This window comes from Pogona vitticeps, chromosome 5 (genome assembly GCF_051106095.1).
Source record: "Pogona vitticeps strain Pit_001003342236 chromosome 5, PviZW2.1, whole genome shotgun sequence".
Taxonomy (NCBI): Eukaryota; Metazoa; Chordata; class Lepidosauria; order Squamata; family Agamidae; genus Pogona; species Pogona vitticeps.
This window is the reverse complement of record NC_135787.1, coordinates 147,573,208-147,595,006: the sequence shown is the minus strand read 5'-3', so window position 1 is coordinate 147,595,006 and position 21,799 is coordinate 147,573,208. Positions and strand designations below refer to the sequence as shown.

The following is a 21,799-nucleotide window of genomic DNA, read 5'->3' as shown; positions in this document are numbered from 1 at the left end:
GCACACATTTGGCTCTTGATAATGACCAATGTTTTAGGACTGGCATTCTAGCTTGCAGTCCTGCGATATTTATCTGGACTCAAACACTGCTGAGTTCATTGAGACTTCCTTCTGAATACAGATGCAAAAGATTGTGCTTCAATATATACAATTGCTGTGTTCTTAATATGACATCTGGTCCAACGCAGATATATGAAACTTCAAAATGCTGTTCATTGTAGTAGTTCATGTAACTTTGTCTGGATCGTCATCCCTTTAATCAGTTTGCTTTTATGTTACCACAGTTAAATAAAATAACATATTTTAAAATGTGAGATTCAAGATGATATTCTCTTTCTATTGTCTAGACAGCAAGAAAGCCTGATTTGAAGAAATATGAGGTAATCTAGTTGAGCAAAACTTGAAACAAAGTATTTATTTCATGTGAAGCTCTGAGGTAAAAATAAACAAAGCCCAAATTCCATATTTTGTATGAGCGTGATGCCTTTATTAGGCCAATTTTTTAAATAAAGCAGAGAATTGTTTTTATATTTTCGAGGACACAATCTCTTTTCCTGACACATGTTACAAAAGACAGAGAAAAGGAGGATGGGGAAAAGAAAAGTGTAAAGAGGCAAAAGCAGATGGGGATGATTTTTGCTTTTCTGACTCTTCTCTTTCCTCAACTGTCTCACTTCCCTTTGTTTTTTGTAGAAGAATATCTGACAAGAGGGGAGTGACCCTAAAGCTTGTGCACAGTTCTATGCCTTTTTGTGTGGAAAAGATCCTAATAAATGTATCGCCTTCATATTGAATTTGGATTAATATTTCATGTCATGTTATATACCAAAAAGAACTTTTCTGTATTTGAAGTGTTGAAGTCACAAATATTTCTACTTCTGGCCAATATTTAAAAAAAAAGGATTTAGATTCTGAAGAAATACCACTGTTAGGAAAAAATTATGCTGCTTTATATTTCTACATTGATTATTTCTGATTTGCAGTTGACGTGTGGACTGCTATATTGAAAATGTTCATGTGGAAAACTCCTTGCTGTTTGCATGAATCTATTAATTGGTACAATGAATGGATTGTGGTGTTGACAGATATCTAAACGTCTATGTTATAATTAAATCAGAATATTTTGTGCAAAATCAAATAGTAATTTTTAAACTTCTGATGGAGCATTAATCTCCCCAGATATTTTCTGTTTTCTGCAGATAGATTTAGCCTGAAATTTTCCTAGAAACTCTTTTCTCTAGACACAAATTAAAGCAAAATCCAATTGCAGAAAAGTGTAAAGGCAGTCATGAAGCAGTTTCCCCCTCTTGCTGGTTCCCCTTTCTGCAATCTGTTACTCAATTGGTTACACACCTGATTTTGCAGCCAGTACAAGATTGGGGGCCTGAAGGTGAGACTGGAGGAGAGAGGTGGGAAACATTTACAAAAATCACCCTTATATGATCACAGAAGCAAACTGGATTCTGGCCATTGTTCTATAATATAATTTACCAGTGACCACTTTTGATTGTTCACTTTTAGCTTGTTTTCTCAGAGGAAAAGATAATACCTGAAAATCTGCCGCTACCAACAGACAGATACAAACTGAAGTATCAGCAGTATGAAGCTGAAATGAAAGATGGATATAAACAGTATTCTCAAAGAGCTGCAGAAAAGAAAGCAAATAAATATCATCCTCACAAACCTCTAGGAAAAACAGATGACAAGAAGGTAGTATATGTACTTAATCTGAAAATGGAAACTACTAAGCTTTTCTTCCTAAAATCACAGTGTTAAGATTAGGGCTGTTGGAACGACAGCATATATATACGACAACTACAGTGGTGCCTCACTAGACGATTACCTTGCAAAATGAGGAATTCGCTAGACGATGACTTTTTTAGGTGATGTTACGCTTCGCAAAACGATTGTTTCTATGGGCAATTTTCACTGGACAATGTTTGGGTCCTTGCTTCACAAGATTTTTTTTTGACCCTGTTTCGCAGGACAGTTTCCCCCCCATTGGAACACACATTAATTACATAAGACCTACTTTTTTATCCCTTCAGGGGCTAGGTGTTCCTCCCACAATCTCCTAGTGTACAGGTATTAGCATATGCTAATACCTTATGCTAATTGTGGGAGGAACACCTAGCCCCTGATGGGGCTCCCACAGGGCACCCCAAAACACTGAGGAACTCTCTTGGCCTCTGGCAGCCCTGTACTGAATGGGAGGTGCAGCCAGGGGGTCACCGCGCCTTGGGGGGTCAGGGGACAGAAGGGAGTAGGAGTTGAAAGGGCCATTCCAACTCATACCATGTCATAAAAGGAAATATCATGTCATAAAAGTGGTTTTCCCAGGGGGAGGCTCATCCATTGCACTTTGGGTGTGCTGCTGATCCCTATGATTTCCCCAAATGTGGGGAACTCAACTGCATAGTTTGTGTTAATGGGGGATTGCCCTTGTGATTTCCCTGGTTTTTCTAGACTCCTTTTCATCTCTTTTTCTCCTCATCAGGATCTATTGCAAAGGCAGCAAGTCCTGGTGATGTCTTGTATTGCTTTCTTCCTCCTTTTCTCCCCTGTGGTAAAGCATCAGGGCAAAAGGAATCACCATTATCAGGAACCAGGGGGCTGCTTTGACTCCTTTCACCCTCTTTCTTTGTTAGACAGAAAAAGAGGGGGATGACCATCTGAGATGCACAGCATTTCCAAAGGCAGTGCAGGTGAAGGGGTTGCTTTTCCCCAATATGGTATGGGGAACTGTGTTTTGCAAGACGATATCTTCTATGGACAATTTTCGCAAGACAGTGATTTTTTCCCCATTGAAATGCATTAAATAGATTTCGATGCATTTCAGTGGGGAACTGGGTTTCGCAAGATGATGTTTTCGCAAGACAGCGATTTCCATGGAACGAATTAAAATCATCTTGCGAGGCACCACTGTATTTGGAGGCTAGATTTCTTTCCTTGTACTGTAACCAGAAACTAGTTGCTAGTTCATACTTGTGTAAGTGAAATGGTGCAGACTGTGATGACAGATTATTCTTAATAACTGTTGGTCTCCCTTGGAGTTTCATCAGCTGCATTGGTACAGAAACAGAGGAGGAAATTGAAGAGTCTAAAAATTAGGCCATGAGGTTTGCAGTATAGACAAAGTCACAGAATTGAAACTTGCAAGATAAATGGGTTAGCTGAAAGTTCCAGATTATATGTAATAATGTATTCTGAGAGGGGAAAAAAAAGCCTGGCTGTAGCTCAAGTCTGTCTGTTGCCTTGGACAAAATGTGCACATTTTTCGTTATGACGAGGGGAGAAGAAAATAAAAACATGACAGAATTAAGACAGAAGTTAATTTTAGGAGGTACAGTAGGTTACAAAGTTATTGTAGCCGAAAGTTATTACCTAGGCCCAATGGAGCTGGATTTTCAGTAACATGTTTAGTCCCTGAGACTATATTCAGAGCATTCAACATGTATGGTTGGATCATTTTCATCAGAAAGGAAGTGCATAATAAAACTTTCTTAAAGAGGAAGGACAGACAGCAGTGAACATTCTGAAGTTCATTTGTATTATCCCAGTATTTTACATACCTGTATCATTATTTGAGATGACAACTAATGTTGGAAAATTATAGTTTGACTGGGATTACAATTTAAGGATTGCATCCTAAAACAGCCAAGCATTCTACTTAGAAATTTGTTGTATTTGAGTTAATAGATCCTCGAAATCACTTTGGAATAGTCAAAGCTTGAATTTTTGTGAGTCTTGCCAGGTCATTCAGCAAAAAAGGTCTATAGTGGCCAAAACCCTATTGCTAACCATATTAAATTGTGCTTGAATAGGCTCATTAAATCCATGGAAATTTAGTAAACCAGCTCCTCTGTAAACTCCATTGGTACAAATGAGCCTATGGTAACTGGAACCTGACTGTGCTGAGGTGAGCTGGAGTTAGAGTAGGCCCATTTGAATCAATAGAATGTATGGAGGAGTTGGTTCACTAATCCCCATTGATTCAATGGGCCTACTCTAGTGCAATTTGCTGTGCTAGACAACAAGATTTTGGCCAGTGTTAAGAAGTATGTTTGAAGAAAATATGTAGATTTAGAAAAAAGCATTTACCTGTCCTTTATTTTCAAAAAGCCTCCAAGGCAGTTTTAAAAACAACTGTAACTTTTGCCATAGTACCTATTCCGCTGTTTTCACTTTATCTATTAATTCTGGCAAAATCTACCTACTTACTCTTTCAGAATTTAGATATTTAACAAAAAATATTGCTGAATTTCTCTCTGCATTTAAATGTTGGAAATCATCACTTATTTCATGTGCATCATGGATAGTGATAGACAAAACAGAAATGAAATGTAATTCAATTGCTGATGTATTTTACTGGCAGGATTTAGAGCCTGAAAATAAAACAGATGATGAACTGACACTTCTTGATGAGAAAGCACTTCTGCAGCAATGCTATACAAATGACCCTTACACAGTACAACAGAGCATAAGAAAACTGGAAGCAGTAAGTTTTCAGGAAAATGTTACTGTATACTGTTCAAAAAGTCAGTATATATTGTTATATGTAAGTGTTATGATATAGTTAGGTCAGTGCTTCTGTTTTAGACAACTAACACTAAACCACTGGTTCTTAACCTTTGCTACTCAGATGTTTTTGGACTGCAACTCCCAGAAGCCTTCACCATCAGCTGTGCTGGCTGGGGTTTCTGGGAGTTGCAGTTCAAAAACACCTGAGTAACAAAGTTTAAGAACCACTGCACTAAACTGTAGACTCAGCTTCCATTCATACTCTTACTGTAGTGTAAGTGCATAGATAGTAATTTTTGTAATCCATGTAAGTGATGTGACATTGCTACTAGAATTGCTTTTGTTTTAATTCTACATTTACATTTAAATAAATATTGACTTTTAAAAATGTGTTACTATGTTACTTGAATCCAAAGATGCTAGGAGTTTTTCAAATCAAAAGAGGGACATACAAAAAAGTACTAAAAATTATTAGTAAAGACCAACAAAATTGTAAAACAGATAAAACGTAGAGAAAGCTAGGATCTTTTGGTCATGTAATTGAAATGTAAAATAAAATTTATTATAATTGGCTAATCAAGGTAAAATAAAAGAGAGAAGAACTTACTAGTGGAAGAGCCTGTGGGTCGGGTTTGGATGCAACACTACACCTTTGTTTGGAGTTGCTGAATCCAGAATCCGCCATGCTGACATCCAGCCTCAGGCAGGAGAGGAAGAACAAAAAGAGGTCTAATTATTCCTCAAAGTCCTGGACTAAGCATTACCAGGTTTCATTTACTGTTCAACATCTCTGTGTTTAGTGATAACTGAACCGGCTAGAAAATTTAAAATTAAGTTGTTATCACATTAGTCATAGAGGTCAGATAAAGCTGTTGTTCTGTGGTGTTCCGGAAAGAAACAAAAGTGGGAGTGACTGTTTCCTTGCCTACTAGAATGAAGTTTACTTGTATGACAAATATTCATATTACTCTTTTCTCATGCAGTTCAATAAAATTTTTCTTAGACTCAGAATTATTATTCTGTGAAAGCGTTTTATAAAGCAATAGTTTGTGTTTCTCGTTTTGCAAGAAAAATTCACTGTTTTATCACTGAAAGTTTCGAATGAGCCTATATTCTAAACCTTTATGCTGTGTTTCATAGTTAACAATATTTGCTGAACTGCTTAAATTATATTTGCTTTGTTCAATTATTGCTTTGCAGGAAGATGTAGCAGCAGAGAGAAAAAAACAAACTGTAGTGGAACAAGTGATGATAGACCAGTTATCTAGGTAAATTAATACATAATAGTGTTGACATTAATAAATAAGAGAATATTGTTATGTAGATGTATGCTTTCTTCCTTCTACCCTGGGATATTAATAATGTTAGGCAATGCAATCATAACTTGGAGATGCACTGACTGTAGTTGGTTTCCAGTGGACAGAAGCCTTTTGTGGCAGTACAACTGCCAGATCCCCTTTGTGGAAGCTGACCTTAAGAGATCTGCTATCAGAAGAATCTGCTGGCACAACTGATGTAGTGCCAGCAAAGGAGCCAAAACAGGGATGGCAAGGTAGTGGTGTGTGGGAAGAGCTGGATTGTGTCAAATCCAAATTTCTTGCAGCCTAAGAACACTACATTATGACAGCACAAAGTTAGCTAAAACTGAGGGTAGTCCTAAGTAATTTGTAACATCCCTAGACTAGAAGAAGTGGCTGGCAGAATTCTCCTTTTCCAGTTGTGCCTTTCCTCTCCCTGTCAAACAATGAATTGCATGTGATTAGGAGAAGAGCTCCCTCATAAGGAAAATACTTTCCATTTATTCTAATACAAACTTGCTTTAATCTGCTTTTGGCAAATTAGTCTGATTTTGTTCTGTAGTTGGTCAGTTGAGAGATATTTTGATTTCCATGTCTGATGTTTCAGACTGTAGCTGTGAAAGTTTTCTGTGTCGCAGGGGATACTGTTACAAAAGGCAGAAATATGTGTTTTCCTTAATGTGTTCTGACCCTCAAAATCCCAGAACAATTGTTGTTCTTGGTGCATGAAAAGACTATGTCTTTGAAGGAATCCACATGAGAATAATTCTGTCTGGAATTTTCTGCTGAGCAGCGTGAAGGATGAGAAAGAGAGGCATATGCCTGGTGGGTTTGTTCTGTCCCTCACCCACTTACCTGGGCTCATCAGGCATCTCTTGTACAGTAGCCTCTGTGGTTCTGTGTAGAGCAGTGGTTCCCAACCTTTTTTGAGTTGCAATCCTTTTTTATAATAATCAAGTAACCTGTGACCCCCTGCCTCCCACATTTGCATAAAATGGCATTTTTATTGGGCCTAAAGTCATCATGGGGTCACACGAAGAATCTTAACGACTAAATAACAACAACAGTCATCTCAGAAAGTAGAATCTTCTTTCTCCCCTAATTGACCTGTTTCTCATACATACATATGTACATTAACTTTAATATCCTGCTCTGAAAGGTCAAGGAAGAAATTATTTAAGAAGGGCTACTATACATATAAGACAACCCTTGACCACCACCATCCCGAAAACACTCTGTGATCCTCTGGGATGGTGTGGAGTGTCTTCTCAGCTGGGGCTAGATTATGTCACCCAGTTTGGAAAATGGATTAATATGATTCTTAATTCATATTATATTCTTAATTGCCAGTAAATAGGAAGTGCTAGGAAAGTCCAACTGGCACTGACATATTTTCTTCAACCAGTCAAGGCATACTAATTTATTAGAGCATCTTAAATTAGTTTTATTGCCTCCGTCTGGAATGTTATGATTTTGTTGTCTCAGTTTTATGTTAAATGGCAGATGACAATATATTGTTTTCACTGTGTGTGATTGTATTCCATCCTGGATCCATTAGGATGAGGAGTGGTCTAGAATTTTTTTAAAATTGTACTATAGATTTTAATTGTATAATATTATTTCCATGTATCATTTTTTTAAATTTTTGAGTCAGAGCTGTGATAAGTGACCCAGAGCAAAACGTAAATGGTGATACATATGAGACGGATTCTATTCTTCCAGGATTAAGGACAGCACCTTTGCGCTTTAGGAAAAGAACACTACATGAAACAAAGTGAGTGCCTGATATCAAACTGTGTATCTACATTTTTGTTTTGAGTAATAGAGAAACAATAGCTTCATTTATCTACATCTTGTTTTTGGCATAGATACTTTGTTTTATCGTTTCTTTGATATCTGTCTTTTTTTTACAGTAACAAATCTGATAGCAGTTTTTTGATCTAAGTACACAATCCTAAGTACCTGTTACTAAGCCAGCTGTGGTTGTGCTGAATTCAAACTCTTTTTAACCTAAGGATGTTGGAAATTGATTAGAACTACAGTGGACCCTTGACCTACGGAATTAATCCGTATTGGAACGGTGTCCGTAGGTCATAAAGTCCGTAGGTCGAAAATGCATTTCCCATAGGAATGCATTGAAAACCCTGTAATCCATAACCTGGCCAAGAACCCCCCCCACAAAATTAAAATAAATATAAAAAATTAAACCTTACCATTCCAAAGCCTTCCAGGGGTCCCCCGCTGCTGCTGGAGGCCTCCAAGGGCTTTGGTGCTGCTGCCGGAGGCCTCTCAGAGGTCCCCCGCCCCCGCCGACGCAGGATTTCCCAGGGTGGACCGGGCCTGTCAGGGGAGGGCTTCCCCCAGTAGGCCCAGTCTACTCCTCAGGCTTTCCTGGGGAGTAGACTGGGCCTACCGGGGGAAGCCCTCCCCTGGTAGGCCCGGTCCACCCTGGGAAAGCCTCGTCAGTGGCGGGGACCTTCGGAGGCCTTCCCTGCCGCCATGGGAGGCCTCTCTGAGGCCTCCCCACCTCCGATCATGATTCGGAGGCACGATCGACAGTGGGGGGACTTCCGAGAGGCCTCAGATGGCAGTGCGGAAGGCCTCTGGAGGTCCTCTGACGCCGTTGCTGGGAGCCGCACCGCACCGGGAATCCCGGCCATGCTCGGGCTTCTGGACTTCCCCCACCACTGTGTTGATAGTTGATTGGAAATCTTGCGGCCGGAGAAGTACGTACATTGAAAAGTATGTAAGTGGAGCCATTTGTAAGTCAAGACTCCACTGTACAGTACCCTGACCCCTGTCTAATAGCATAGTGGCTATGTGTCTGGGCTGAGAGGTTTAGAAGCAATTGACATGCAAAAAGGTTCTTATTCTACTTAAGTTTAACATAGTTAATGTTCTTTTTACAGAATAAAGACTAAGTCAGCATTAACTGAAAATATGCTTTCCAATAAATTGCGCTTTGATGGTAGATTAATATCAAGGTACTGTATATCTCAACCTATTTTTAAATCCTTTTTCCCTTCTATGAATAGTTTTTAATATATAAAAACCTTATATCATAATCAGATTTATGTGACTATGACCTCATTTATTAATAAAAAAAGGTCTTTTATCACTGGGTGGTGACTGCGGAGAGGGTGATAAACAGCTATCAGCATCCCTCATCATGTGATTTATGTTATTGCAAGTACAACTCAGGTTTCTAACCAGTTTCATAGCCCAGCTTCACATTGGCTGAACTGGGTTGAAGTGATCTGCAGCAGCAAATCGGTGCTGATTAAAGGCGACCTCAGGGTGCATGCAACTCATACATAATGCTATAAATTCACATGTGCGCCAAAATTGCTAAACAAAGACTAATCAGATTTGTCACTGCTATTGCACATATTGAGCTGTGCAACCAGATTTCAGCCATTACGTTGAATGTATTTTACAGTTAAATATTGTGGTAATCCTCAGTTTGGAACAGGACTGAGCCATTCTGTGAGAGAGACTAACTTTTACCATCTCTGCCTGGCTGCAAGTCTTGTCAGAACTGACAAAGGAGGGAAAGGTTAGCTGTCTTCCCCCCCCCCCCCCCTCGGAACTGCATGTTACAGGTTCAATCAGGATTCAGATTGTTTGCAGCAAACTATACTGATGTTCTCTGGAAGTTGAGTCATGGCAAATGGACTTCTTTTTTGTTAGGTCAAAATGTTTCACTACTGAAGAAGCTACTTGGATGAGTAGCAAAACATTTCAACCTAACAAGAGAAGTCCGGTTGCCATGACTCAACTTCCAGATAACCTCACCTGGATGACTGAGAATCTTCACAGATATATAATGATGTAAAATGTTTAAAGTTTAACCTTACACGTGTTAACTGTGCAAAGTAAGCTGTTGTAAATCTTACTTATCATCTTAAGTAAAAGAAAAAGAAATATCCCCAGTGATTGGGGAGAAGCTGGCTGAGCCACACTGCCAATCCCACCCTCATTCCTTAAGGGAGAAGTCTGAAGAGGTTTGTTCAAAAGCCCTCGATTAATGTGTAGTGCATAGGAAATATGAACGTGTCTGTCTTGTAGTTCCTAGATAGTGAAACATGCCATGCATGCTAAGGTGATCCTATGAGTGTATCTTTTTGGGTCGTTTTATTTTAAAAACAAATCAACTAATTGTAACTAATTAAAAACTGCAGTCAGCCTTTAGTTCCATTTGTTGAGTCAGTAGGTGGCAGAAACAGTTTTCTTAGGAATATGAGGTCTCCTGGTGGCGCTGCAGGTTAAACCGCAGAAGCCTCTGTGCTGCAGGGTCAGAAGACCAGCAGTCATAAGATCGAATCCACGTGATGGAGTGAGCTCCCGTCGCTTGTCCCAGCTCCTGCCAACCTAGCAGTTCGAAAGCATGTAAATGCGATTAGATAAATAGGTACCACCATGGTGGGAAGGAAATTGTGTTCCATGTCTAGTCGCGCTGACCACGTGACCATGGAAACTGTCTTCGGACAAACGCTGGTTCTACAGTTTGGAAACAGGGATGAGCACCGCCCCCTAGAGTTGGACACAACTGGACTAAATGTCAAGGGGAACCTTTAACTTTACCTTGATGATGTAGATTTTCTTCAGAGAAAGAAACCTTGAGATACATTCAAATATTTGTAACTGGTTTGGTGTAGGAGAAGAACTAGCATATTTAAGATTTCACTTCTGACTTGTTAGAGCCATTTCACTTCTAATGGTACACCACAGTTTCCTCTTCTGTGTTATGTAGTTGTCTGACAAACTATATATGTGTGATGTGGCTTTCTGTGATAGGCAGACTTTATCAACTAGATGTGCTTGCACAGTGCTGAAGATGTGAAGGCCTCCCAGATTTGAGGGTGGGGGAATGTGCAGGAGTTATGTGCTTGGTCCCATCCCTACCACTTCTTATACTTGCATTGCTCCATGTTGAATGCCTGCTGCTTTTAAAGATTTAAGAGCTCTGTGAAGTGAGAAGTAGTACAAAGGTGGTATAGAAAAGGAGATTGTGAGAAAAAAGAAAACAAGAACTTCAGGTTCCAGGTTGTGCATCCCTTTGTTAGATGGAAATAATCAAGAAAAACTCAATATTCATTTCCTAACCATTAGGCAACTTTGAAAAGAACACTTCTGAGTGGCAAGTAAAAGTTCTGTCTATGTGTCTTAGCGCTTGTATGTGAGCTGGTTAATACCACATAATTTTCATAACTGTGTATAATGGGCAGATGTGCCTGCCTGGGTTTTGGAAACTAAAGTACAGCAACTCTTAGAGTGGGAAAGAAACTCCTTGTGCTTGATAATGGTGGGAAGTGAGTTTGGAAGGGGGTTGGGAGAAGAAATGGGGGGGGAAGCAGAGGGAAAAAGAACAAAGCAGGAGTGGGATGGATGGCAAAAGGGTTTCTAGTTCAGATGAAGCTGGCACAGGTGGAGTGAATGGGGATGGGAGGGAGAGAAAGGCACCAGGAAGGAAAAAGAGTTGGTGCCAAGGAGAAAGAGAGAGAATACTGGAATGATAAGTGGAACTAATGGTTTTCTAGCACTAGTGGGTGCGCTCACAAGTTTTTCTTAGATGTAAGTTAGGAATATCTGCTTACTAAACTTTACATCTAAAGTTACTTCCCAAGCTACATCTAAGAAAAATGCTTGGAAAGCTCCATCTGCCATGACTTTTTGGAACTCTGTTCTTTGCACTAATGACAAGACACCTGTGCAAGCCTGATGAAGTGGGCATCCTGATCTACAAAAGCTAGCAGATTGTATGCTTTCTTTAGTGCTCTATAAAGGTATCACCTACTCCTGCATTTGTATTGTGTAAGGACCACACAGCTCTCTTTTATTTCAATTATTTATTTGCAGTTTGTCTCACAAATTCTTCTTATAGTAGGTATTGTTTTATCTAACTTGGCAAAACATGTAAAATCATAGCATAATAATAATATGCATTATTTCCTGGTTGGTTGATAGGGTTTTTACTTTTTTAAAAAATATCATTTTAGAAATGGACGTGATGCTTGTCGAGAACTCATCGGATTTTTCTTTATGTATGACAAATCTCTTACTGTATATGAATATCGACAATTTGGTAAAAATAGGTAAGTAGAACAAGGAAAGGGACATGGTGGCGCTATGGGCTAAACTGCAGAAGCCTGTGCTGCAGGGTCAGAAGACCAAGTGTAACAGCCTCCTTATACCTCACAAAGGGGCTATTACGTCACACACAATCACTCTTAAGTAACACTGCCACCAACCATTCCCTCAAATGAAGCTTCAGGCCAAAGTATGATTTAAAAATAAAAATAAGATTTATTGAATACAAACAAAAGGAATAGTAAATCACTTGTATGTAACTAATAAATCAAACACTATAATAATAAAACAATCACACACTCTCTCACAGACTCTCACTATATAGCACAGATCTTATCTCACAGCCCTAACCGTCCCTATCTCCAAACCCTATCTTCAGACCCTATCTGACTCTCTCACACCATTCACTCCCCTTATATACAACAGCTCCACCCCTTAAGTCCCACCCTCTGTCACGCTATTGGTAGATGACACTCAGCTTCAGCAGTGACAGGCAGGTGATGTCATAGCTGTCTGTAACAGTCGTAAGATCGAATCCACGCGACAGAGTGAGCGCCCGTTTGTTGTTCCAGCTCCTGCCAACCTAGCAGTTCGAAAGCATGCAAATGCAAGTAGATAAATAGGGACCACCTCAGTGGGAAGGTAACAGCATTCCGTGTCTAAGTCGCACTGGCCATGTGACCATGGAAGATTGTCTTCGGACAAAACACTGGCTCTATGGCTTGGAAACGGGGATGAGCACCGCCCCCTAGAGTCAAATACGACTGGACAAAAATTGTCAAGGGGAACCTTTACCTTTACCTTAGGACAAGGAAGAGTTCCTTTGGTATTTTATTGAACCAGTATTGATAGTGAAATATTTCAAAAAATGTTTTAATTTTATGCAGGACAAATGCTCTACCTTTTATTCAAAAAGGAGTTTATAGCCATCAGCGTGGACAAAGAAAAGGAAAACAATATTGTCTTAATGATTTCTATGTTGTAAGTATGGTGAGCTGCATAATATTTACTTAAGGTGTAATGTCTCTGTCATTGTTATGCATATACAGTGGATCCTCTACTTAAGGAATTAATCCGTATTGGAATGGTGGCTCCAAGTCGAAAAGTCTGTAGGTCGAATCTCCATTGACCTACAATGCATTGAAAACCGATTAATCCCATAACCAGTGGTTTTTATTCTATTTTTTCTGGTCTGTAAGTCGATTCCCCGGCTGCAAATCGAATCTAAATTTTGCAGCCAGAGGAGTCTGTAACTCGAAAAGTCTGTAAGTCGAGCCGTCTGTAAGTCGAGGGTCCACTGTAGAGTGGTCCAGATATATCATTGAGGCTGAGACTGCATGGTTAAATACCACGGGATTTGCTCCACTTACAACATGGGTGAATTCAAATATTTCTTTATTGATCGCACAGTTCTAAGGAAGATTTGAATTGGTCTGGCCCGTTTTGCTCCCAACTGGCGTTTTTTCTCTCTCTGCTACTGGAGGTTTCTGATTTTTTTCAAGCTGAAATGATTCAAAGAGACTTTTCCCTGTGTTATCAGTTGATTTATTCTTGGATAGAAACGGTGTGTGTCTGTCGGTGGTGTTTAAGTGACATGAGCAGTTGGGGCGTGATATTCAGGACTATGGGAATACTTTGTCCTCCATCCTCCTCCAATTTTTAATTAAAAAACTATATATGAGATAGTACTAGATCACCTTATCAGTAGTACTGATGTGTTTGTTTAGTGCTAGGTAACTCCTGGATGAGAATTTTTTAAAAAACCCAACCCAAACAAAACAGAAACAACCCAGATGAAATAAAATATGTTCCCATGATATGTTGCCTTTCTGTACATGTCAAGAAAAACTTAGGAATGCTGCCACCTCAGAACACTGTTCAGCCTTCAAAATCAAGCAGCTTGACATTGAATCATAAAAGGATTGGCAGAGGCAAGACCAGACAAAAGAAGGGGGGTGGGCTCTAATGTGGATCGCATTGCATTGAGTGTGAACATAGTGAACTCTTGAATCTGCAGCCTCTGTGTGATCACTGGCTGTGAACTCACCCATAATACGGGCTGCAAATCAGATTACAGCCAGTGGAGTCACAGCCTGAGTTGGGCCCCTGGCTATGGAGTCAGAGGTCTGGAGTTTGACTCTCAGTGTGCCTCCCATGAGAAGAGTCAGTCTTTGTAGCCTTGAGCAACCTACACTGTCCTAGAGTATCCCTGGAAGGAGGGAGTAGTAAACTACTTCTGAAAGCCTTGGAAAGGGTTGCCATAATTGAGAATCAGCTTGATGACATGTGATTATTAGTCTTTATAGATCATGTCTCTAGTGTCCACTATTTCAAAAGATAAATTATCTTTTCCCCCCATCTTGAATGATTTTCTTACTGTTGTTAAATTATTGTTTGATACTATTTGATTGTTTTTGGTTTACTTTTATTGTGAGCCGCACAGAGTAGATGTTATTTAAATGGGCGGGGGTACAAATTTAAAAAATAAATAAATAAAATTGTAAGATTGTGGGTGGCTTTGTCCAGAAGCAGGATTGCCTCCTAGGACCAGTCAAGACAGTTGGGTATTCAGAAAAATGCACTTAAATGGCACTTAAAGGAGTGACTTTCCCAGGAATTACCTGAATTAGGCCCTAGATTTGTTTGCTGCTTGCCATCCCAGTTAGGAGAGCAGGTAGATAACTCAGTCAGCACTTGGAAGAACTGCACTTTGAAGTATCAGCTCAGTACCCACCCATTTGCCCATTGCCCAAATTGATTCTCTCTGCCACCTTTGCCTTCCCAGTAAGAAAAGTGTGGAAAGGAGTGAAGCTGTCTGAGCAGATCACTTGATCTCCTGTCCCCTTTTGAGGAGCTAGATCTTTGGCTTTGGGGAGAACTTTTACCTAGGCATTCTCAGTCTGGATGACTTAGGCAAGTGACTGGGTTCAGATTGTAGGTTGAAAGTTCTCCATCTGTGTGATTGAGGGAGGTATTACTCTAGTTCAGGACTAATCCATAAAATCAAGGTTTTGAATGCTTTTGGTTAATCTGCATTCAATACATAAATACTTGCATTCAGTCTCAAATTTGTGAATATTCCTTGACTTCATGAGTTTATGTATAACCAGTAGCAGATGACCTCCCTTGCTTTTTCCACAAGAGGGAGATCAGGAGCAATCAGAATGGGACCATTGAACACAATTTCTATTTACTTTTAGAAGTAAGCACATTACATTGTTTCTTACTAGCTATTTACTTTATTAATAGTTTGCCAAAATATAATCGAAAGTCATATACAAATTGTCATACATTTTATAAAAAAAAGGATTTACTCCTAAATCTTAAAACTGAACAGTTTACTTGCTTTAGTTTTAGATACTGCTCTTCCTATCCCCCAGTTTTTTTAAATCACTGAATAATCCTAGATAGAATAAATCTATAGATAGATAAAATGCATCAGAATAAGAATGTTAATGTTTTCTTTGTAGAATTCTATATATGAAGTTGTTTAGTGCTGCCTTGATCTGACAATTGTTTCTTTATCCAGATGTATCGAAATTTAATTCAGATTGTAAGATATAGAATAGAATCAAGAAATGCCAAAGTTCCCTGTATAGTTGGGTTCTGCCATTCAAATATTCTGAGACTGTAGAAATACAGCATAACCAAGAGCCAGAGAGTGTATGACTCAGATCATATGCAGTAGTTGAAGATGCTGGCACTGATAAGAATAGTCTTTAATAGCAACCATATTTTTAGTCAAGATTTGCGGCTATTGCTGCAGCTTCTACCAACTGTAGCAACTTTGCCTGGGACTTGCTGAGGTTGAAGATGCAAAGTGGGCACATTTGAATTTAGGTGCCAAAGATTTTCATACCAAGGATTTTCATATGCAAAGTGGGCATATCTTAAATAGATACTTCCTTTGTGTAAAAACTCAAGAGAAACATGCCCAAAGCAGAGAATACAAAAGATTTATGACTGTAGTTACGAAAAAGCAGTCATATGTCTTTTAACAACTAATTCTCTGAGGAACAGATATTCCTTTGCATTACTTGCATTTTTGACACTAAGAGAAAAAAGAGATTAAATAAAATCCAACTTGATCTGTGAACACTAGGAGATTAGATGGAGTCAAGGTGTTGTTTCCTTTTATGGATATGTGTTCATTTCAGCCTTCCAAGTGAATTAGAAAGGGCTGCTTGCCCTTCTGCTTTTCTTTCTCAGTTTCAGTCATTCACAAAGCCCACAGCTTTCCTTCTCTGTTACTATTGTATTCCAACAATCTGGACAGCTTCACCAGCTGTTCATCTGCTCTTTCATGCATACTCTGCAAAAGGCTTATAGAGTATGTATTTCCTGAAAAGAATAATAAAAGAGAAAGGGGAAGACTAAGTATGTATAAGTAACTAGACTACTTCTGTAGTTGTGTAAATCTGGATGTGTTTTAGTTTTTGTAAGTTGCATATATGTGAAATAATTTGTATCTGTTTATTATTATCATTTATTCAAAATATTTCTATCCCACCTTTCTCCTTAAAAGGGATCGAAGGTGGCATATATAATTTAAAAAGACAATATTTAAAAGCTAAAACAGTTAAGTATACAAATGTTTAAAAGCTTAAGAAAGAATTAAATAAGTACAGTATTATATTAAAAACAGTAAGTAAAATCAGTACTAAAACACATTTAAAACCGTCTGCGAAGGTGGTAGTGATGGTTGGGTTGTATTTTGTGGAATATAGTAAAATAGAATTTGTGTTTGTAGTATTTGTAAATCATTCTTACATTATGCTCACAGGGAGCAGACCTAACTTTTCTGAGCCTTCATCATCCTGGCCTTCAAGAAAGTATTAAAAGGAAACTAGTATTTACAATCCGTGTCACAGATATTGATGAAACTGCTAGAGCTTTTCTCAAGTAAGTGGAGACAGACTAACTGGTCAGATTTTATTTCCCTAACTGCACATTGTAGAATTTTTTTTGGAAGGCAGGATGTCTGTTGTTATTGTTGTTGTTGTTGTTGTTGCTGCTGTTGTTGCTGCTGCTGCTGCTGCTGCTGCTGCTGCGGTGCTGTGTGTGTGTGTGTTTGAGATGTGTGTATCACAGCCTTTCTGTTTAGTTAAGGCTCCAGAGAAACAGGTGGAAACTATAGACAGAACTGCATGTTATATATTGTGGTCTGATTTTTAGACATACTACTTTGTTTTATTAAGTGCACTTCATTTTGCTTTTGCAGAGGAAGCCTATTATTGGTGAGAGGCATCTGAGCTGTCAGACCATTTTCTTGCCCTAGATCCTCCTTTACAAGCTTTTATCCTGCAAAGGGAAAGAAACAGCAATGCTTCCCGTTTCAGCTTTCAGATTCCATTGTCATCCAGTGAATGTTTATAGACCAAAACAAAGGCAAAAATCTTGTTGCTTAGCATAGCAAATCAAATCACACTAGAATAGGTCTTTTGAATCAATGAGGATGTAGTGAGTCAACACCTCCATAGGTTCGATTGATACAGTGCGCCTGCTCTAATTTGGCCACTAACTGTTAAAAGAAGAACAACTATGGGAAAAGTCTAGGTTCCCCCCTCAAAAGTAAACACATTTAATATTATATTAAAGGGAAGCATGAAATAGGATGTAGGAATAAGACAAACACTATTTTGTTCTGCTACCAATTTTCCATGCCTTCTTGTACTTCTTGTGGGTTTATTTAGAAATGAGTGTGTAAAAGGAAATGCGTATTCGATGCAAAGTAGTAGCTAAAATTAAGAAAGGAATTAAGTGAATCATATTATATCTGTATTATATGCTTTTCAATGGTTTTTTAAAGTTCTAAATCAGGTTTGTCCAACTTGCGGCCCAAGGGCCGCATGCGGCCCAGGTCAGCTCGTAATGCGGCCCAGTGCAATTTTTTATTTTAAAAGAAATTCCAAAGTTTCAAGTTACACTGCTGGCACTTGCGGCCGGAATGTGCCCGGGGCATGTCACAACAGTAGAGGGGGAGAGAGGGAAGGAAGGAAGGAAGGAGGGGGAGGGGAGGGGACAAGGGGGCTGCGTGACTGCATTGCACCGTCCCTGTCAATAGGTGGACCCCCTCCCGGCCCCATAAAGCCGCTGGAGTCGAAGCTGGCAGCCTCTGCTGTCTGAGATCGCAGCTGCTGGTAAGCGTACTTGGAGTGGGGCTGCGGAGGAAGGCTAGGGCTGCCCCCCCCATGCGGCCCAGACCAAATGTATGTGCGGCCCAAACCAAATTTTCATCTTCTAATATGGCCCAGGGAAGGTGAAAGGTTGGACACCCCTGTTCTAAATCCTACGTAGCCTGGGATTAGGTGATCTTCAGCATTCCTTCAGCTAGTAGAACCTGCCAAGGCTTTCAGATCAGCATCAGAGAACATGTTCTTTGGTTTGTTATTGTCATAGATCCAATTAGTATCTGTTAGACTGAGGCTTTTCAGCTATGTCTCCTGTGTGTGTGTGTGTGTGTGTGTGTGTGTGTGTGTGTGTGTGTGCGCGCACGCGCATGCACACACGTGCTCATATGCACGTGCATGTGTGCATAGGCACATTTGTGTGCTATTAAGTAAGGCCCTAAAGCATATGTATTTCAAAATGTTTATCAGATTATACCCAGCTATTTGGTATGTGCCATGTGACCTACATTAATTTAGGAGTGATACTAATTCTGTGCTTCCATTAGAGTTTTAAAATAACAATTAGCCTCCTGATTTCTTGTAAAAACATTTACCTTTTCACTTGCAATCAATATCTCTATCCCATCTTTCTATAACTGAAAGCCATATAGTAAAGGTGGACAGTTCTTAGTTCCAAATTTTCTTGGAAGCCAGTAGGCATTGTTTGCTGGTGGAAGGCAGTTTTGTGCATGAGCTGTATGTATGGAAAGAGTTTTCCATGGGCTTGGTATCATTCTTAGGCAGCTTCCAGGACCATGGTCTGTTGGGGACCACCAGTGATGTCAATACTGAGGTTCTGTTTGGGTTTTTTCCCCCTTTGCTATGGTGTCTACGTTTAGCTGCCTTGCTAGTTTCTGTCAGTGTCTCCAACATTGTCTTAGGGAGATAAGAGGATTTCTTAGTAGTGCTTGTCTAATTGCATGGTCAGCCCAGTAGGGTCCTCACTGACAGAACAAGGAATATATCAGAGGGTTGGCCAGGACCTATAAATCTGCAACCGACCCTGATTTGAAACATAATTTAGTGCAAAGTGTAACGTGGCTTAAGTTCTGCTATACTCTACAATATTTAAAGTTAGCAGCCCTGCATTAAAAATATACATGCATATTCCATTACAAAAATCTGTCCCCAGTCCCGTGAAATGATAGTTCAAGTTTTTATATTTGGAAAATTTAACTTCCATTTTATGATATATGACTGTTTACTGACTACATATATTATAGGACTTTTGATCTGGAAAATGAAGAACATCCCATCAATCAGGAAGGTGATAGCAAGGATATTTTTAGCACGGTTCAAGGTTTGTATATCCTATTTGCTTTAAGTTCTGTGTCCTGGATGTGAAAACGTATTTTCATGACAACTAGACTGTTGTTTATCCCGAAGTAATTTTATTAATATTAATGGATCTGCAAAATAAATAGGTTTTGGATTGTAAATAAGAAATATAATGATTTATTGACACACAACAAATGCTGTGATTATACTTTTATATTTATTTATTTATTCATTTATTCATTCATTCATTCATTCCGTTTATACCCGCCTATCTGGTCATTGCGACCACTCTAGGCGGTTTTAAGAAATCGTCCAGATGGAGCACACTTTCTGTACATACATTCTGGTACTGAATATTCGGCAATTCCAGTGAAAAGTGCCCACTTTGTGAAGAAATGAGAAAGATCTCTTCCTAAAACTTCACATCATGAATTCAAATCAGGGCAGGTTGTGGTGGGCTAAGTGGGCCACGGGTCTGACTCTATGCGTATATCTATGCATGTAATATCTTGCGCTTTTTGAAAATAAGCAGTTTCAATAAAAGAAATCTTCATGGAAGTATTTTCTGTTTTTGTCTTCTTTCTAGAAAAGTTAAGAGAAAAACTAAACAAAAGAGGAGTTCGTATTGTTACAGGATTAGGAAAATACTTTCGAGAACTAGAAAAAAAACAAAATGGAATTCTTACGAAAGAAGACTTCAGGCAAGCACTGAAAACGTTTCATCTAGACATTTCTGAAGAGGTACATAGTCATCCGTACACTATCCTAAGCAGATCTTCCCACCCCCATTTGAACATAATCTGCAGTTCTCTTTTTAAAAAGTACACTGTTTTATGCTGGCGCAAACTTCCACCAGTGCTCTCTGAAGTATTGCTTCCCCAGAGTAGAAGGTGAAGTGTACCTTTTGTTGGAAAATAGATCAGGAAGGAAGAGGGTAGAGAGAAACTTGTCTTTTTCCATATCTCTTCTTTCATATTGTTCATCCTTCATATACTGATTTAGAGGAGTTAAAGGAAAAGGTTGTGTTTATTTGTAGATCACAGAATAACATCAGTAGAATAGATAACTTAGAAAGGAATAGGTAAAGGTAAAGGTTCCCCTTCACATTTAGTCCAGTCTTTCGACTCTAGGGCGCGGTGCTCATCCCCATCTCCAAGCCGTAGAGCCAGCGTTTGTCCATAGAAAGTTTGCATGGTCATGTGGCCAGCGTGACTAGACACGGAACGCTGTTGCCTTCCCACCGAGGTAGAACCTATTTATCTACTTTCATTTACATGCTTTCAAACTGCTAGGTTGGCAGGAGCTGGGACAAGCGACAGGAGCTCACTCCGTTGCTTGGAGTTGATCTTACAACTGCTGGTCTTCTGACCCTGCAGCACAGAGGCTTCTGCGGTTTAACCTGCAGTGCCACCACATCCCATTAGAAAGGAATAATCCAGGACAAAAGCTTTGTTAATTGATTTTACAAACAGTTCTGAAAATTGTTTGTTGTGAAACAGTGGCTGAAACTCTGTTGCTTATTGTAAGCTTCTCTAGAGTAAACCCATTACTCAGTGGGGATTTAGTAAGTTTAACCCCTCCATAAATGTTATTAATTGAGTGAATCTATTCTAGTGTGATTTACTATGCTAAGCAACAGGATTTTAGCCAGCAAGTTGTTAAGAATCAGTGTGCTTTCTCTCAAGTCTCTAAGGAATATGTCAGGCAATGTTCCTCATAATAAGGAAGGTTGCCCCTGATGAAGCATCCTGTTTTTCAGTCAGTTCTCTTGGAATTCTTTTGGAATCCTTGCCTCAGTAGTTGTTGAAATTGAGCTAGTTGGCCATGGGAATGTATTACAAACCAACTCTCATTTCCTTCTAAATTTTTACTGACTTAGATTCTAATATAAGACAGAGAAGAATTTCAACCCACCCACTTGCTTGGCCACTGCTGCCACTACTGCAGTGACGATAGGAAGGAAAGAAGAGAGACAACTTGGTCTCTTCCTGAACTGTTGCTATGGCAGCATCTCAGACACAAGGCAGTAAGGAAAATGTTTTCAGGCATTTTTGACATCTGTAGTATGGACTTGAGGTGCTGTGGAAAAAAACCACAGTGCATAGTTCCTGTTGCCAGGAGCAATGGTCTGTGTGTTTTTAAAGGGAACATACATACGTACTAAAACTGCATTTTCCCATGTTCCTGCTCTTTGGCACATTGCAGTAGCAGCATTTCAGGTATGAGGAAGTAAAAGACCTGGTTCTGTGCTATTACCGCAGGAATGACCAGATGGATCGAGGTAAGAAGGCTTATGGGAAGTGTCTGTGCCTCAGAAGACGAAGGAAAGATTCAGACCTGTTGCATTTCCAGGGATGTCATCATAGCAGAAAATGGTTTATCTTCTGAAATGTTTCCTTTGAAAACAATATGATCTGTTAAGCAATTTTTAATGAAGCCAGT

At 39.3% G+C, this 21,799-nt stretch overlaps 1 protein-coding gene and 1 non-coding gene across 12 annotated transcripts in view; both read left to right on the top strand.

Annotated features, from left to right (window-relative positions):
• CAPS2 (calcyphosine 2) overlaps positions 1 to 21,799 on the top strand; it is a 47,511-nt gene that overhangs the window by 12,906 nt on the left and 12,806 nt on the right. For 5 of the 11 annotated variants that reach the window (XM_020804464.3, XM_073000366.2, XM_078376926.1 and 2 more), the window contains 11 exons: positions 348 to 380; positions 1,522 to 1,710; positions 4,376 to 4,498; positions 5,722 to 5,789; positions 7,474 to 7,593; positions 8,729 to 8,803; positions 11,819 to 11,914; positions 12,797 to 12,890; positions 16,693 to 16,811; positions 19,303 to 19,379; positions 19,944 to 20,098. In XM_020804464.3, coding sequence (XP_020660123.3) covers positions 348 to 380; positions 1,522 to 1,710; positions 4,376 to 4,498; positions 5,722 to 5,789; positions 7,474 to 7,593; positions 8,729 to 8,803; positions 11,819 to 11,914; positions 12,797 to 12,890; positions 16,693 to 16,811; positions 19,303 to 19,379; positions 19,944 to 20,098 — 1,149 coding nt within the window. Of the gene's footprint in view, positions 1 to 347; positions 381 to 1,521; positions 1,711 to 4,375; positions 4,499 to 5,721; positions 5,790 to 7,473; positions 7,594 to 8,728; positions 8,804 to 11,818; positions 11,915 to 12,796; positions 12,891 to 16,692; positions 16,812 to 19,302; positions 19,380 to 19,943; positions 20,099 to 21,618; positions 21,727 to 21,799 lie in introns of those variants that run through there. The other 6 variants (XM_020804475.3, XM_078376925.1, XM_078376927.1 and 3 more) reach the window with 4 other exon arrangements.
• LOC140707889 (U1 spliceosomal RNA) lies at positions 2,292 to 2,457 on the top strand. Its single transcript, XR_012088034.2, has one exon. It is a non-coding gene; the product is annotated as a U1 spliceosomal RNA (small nuclear RNA).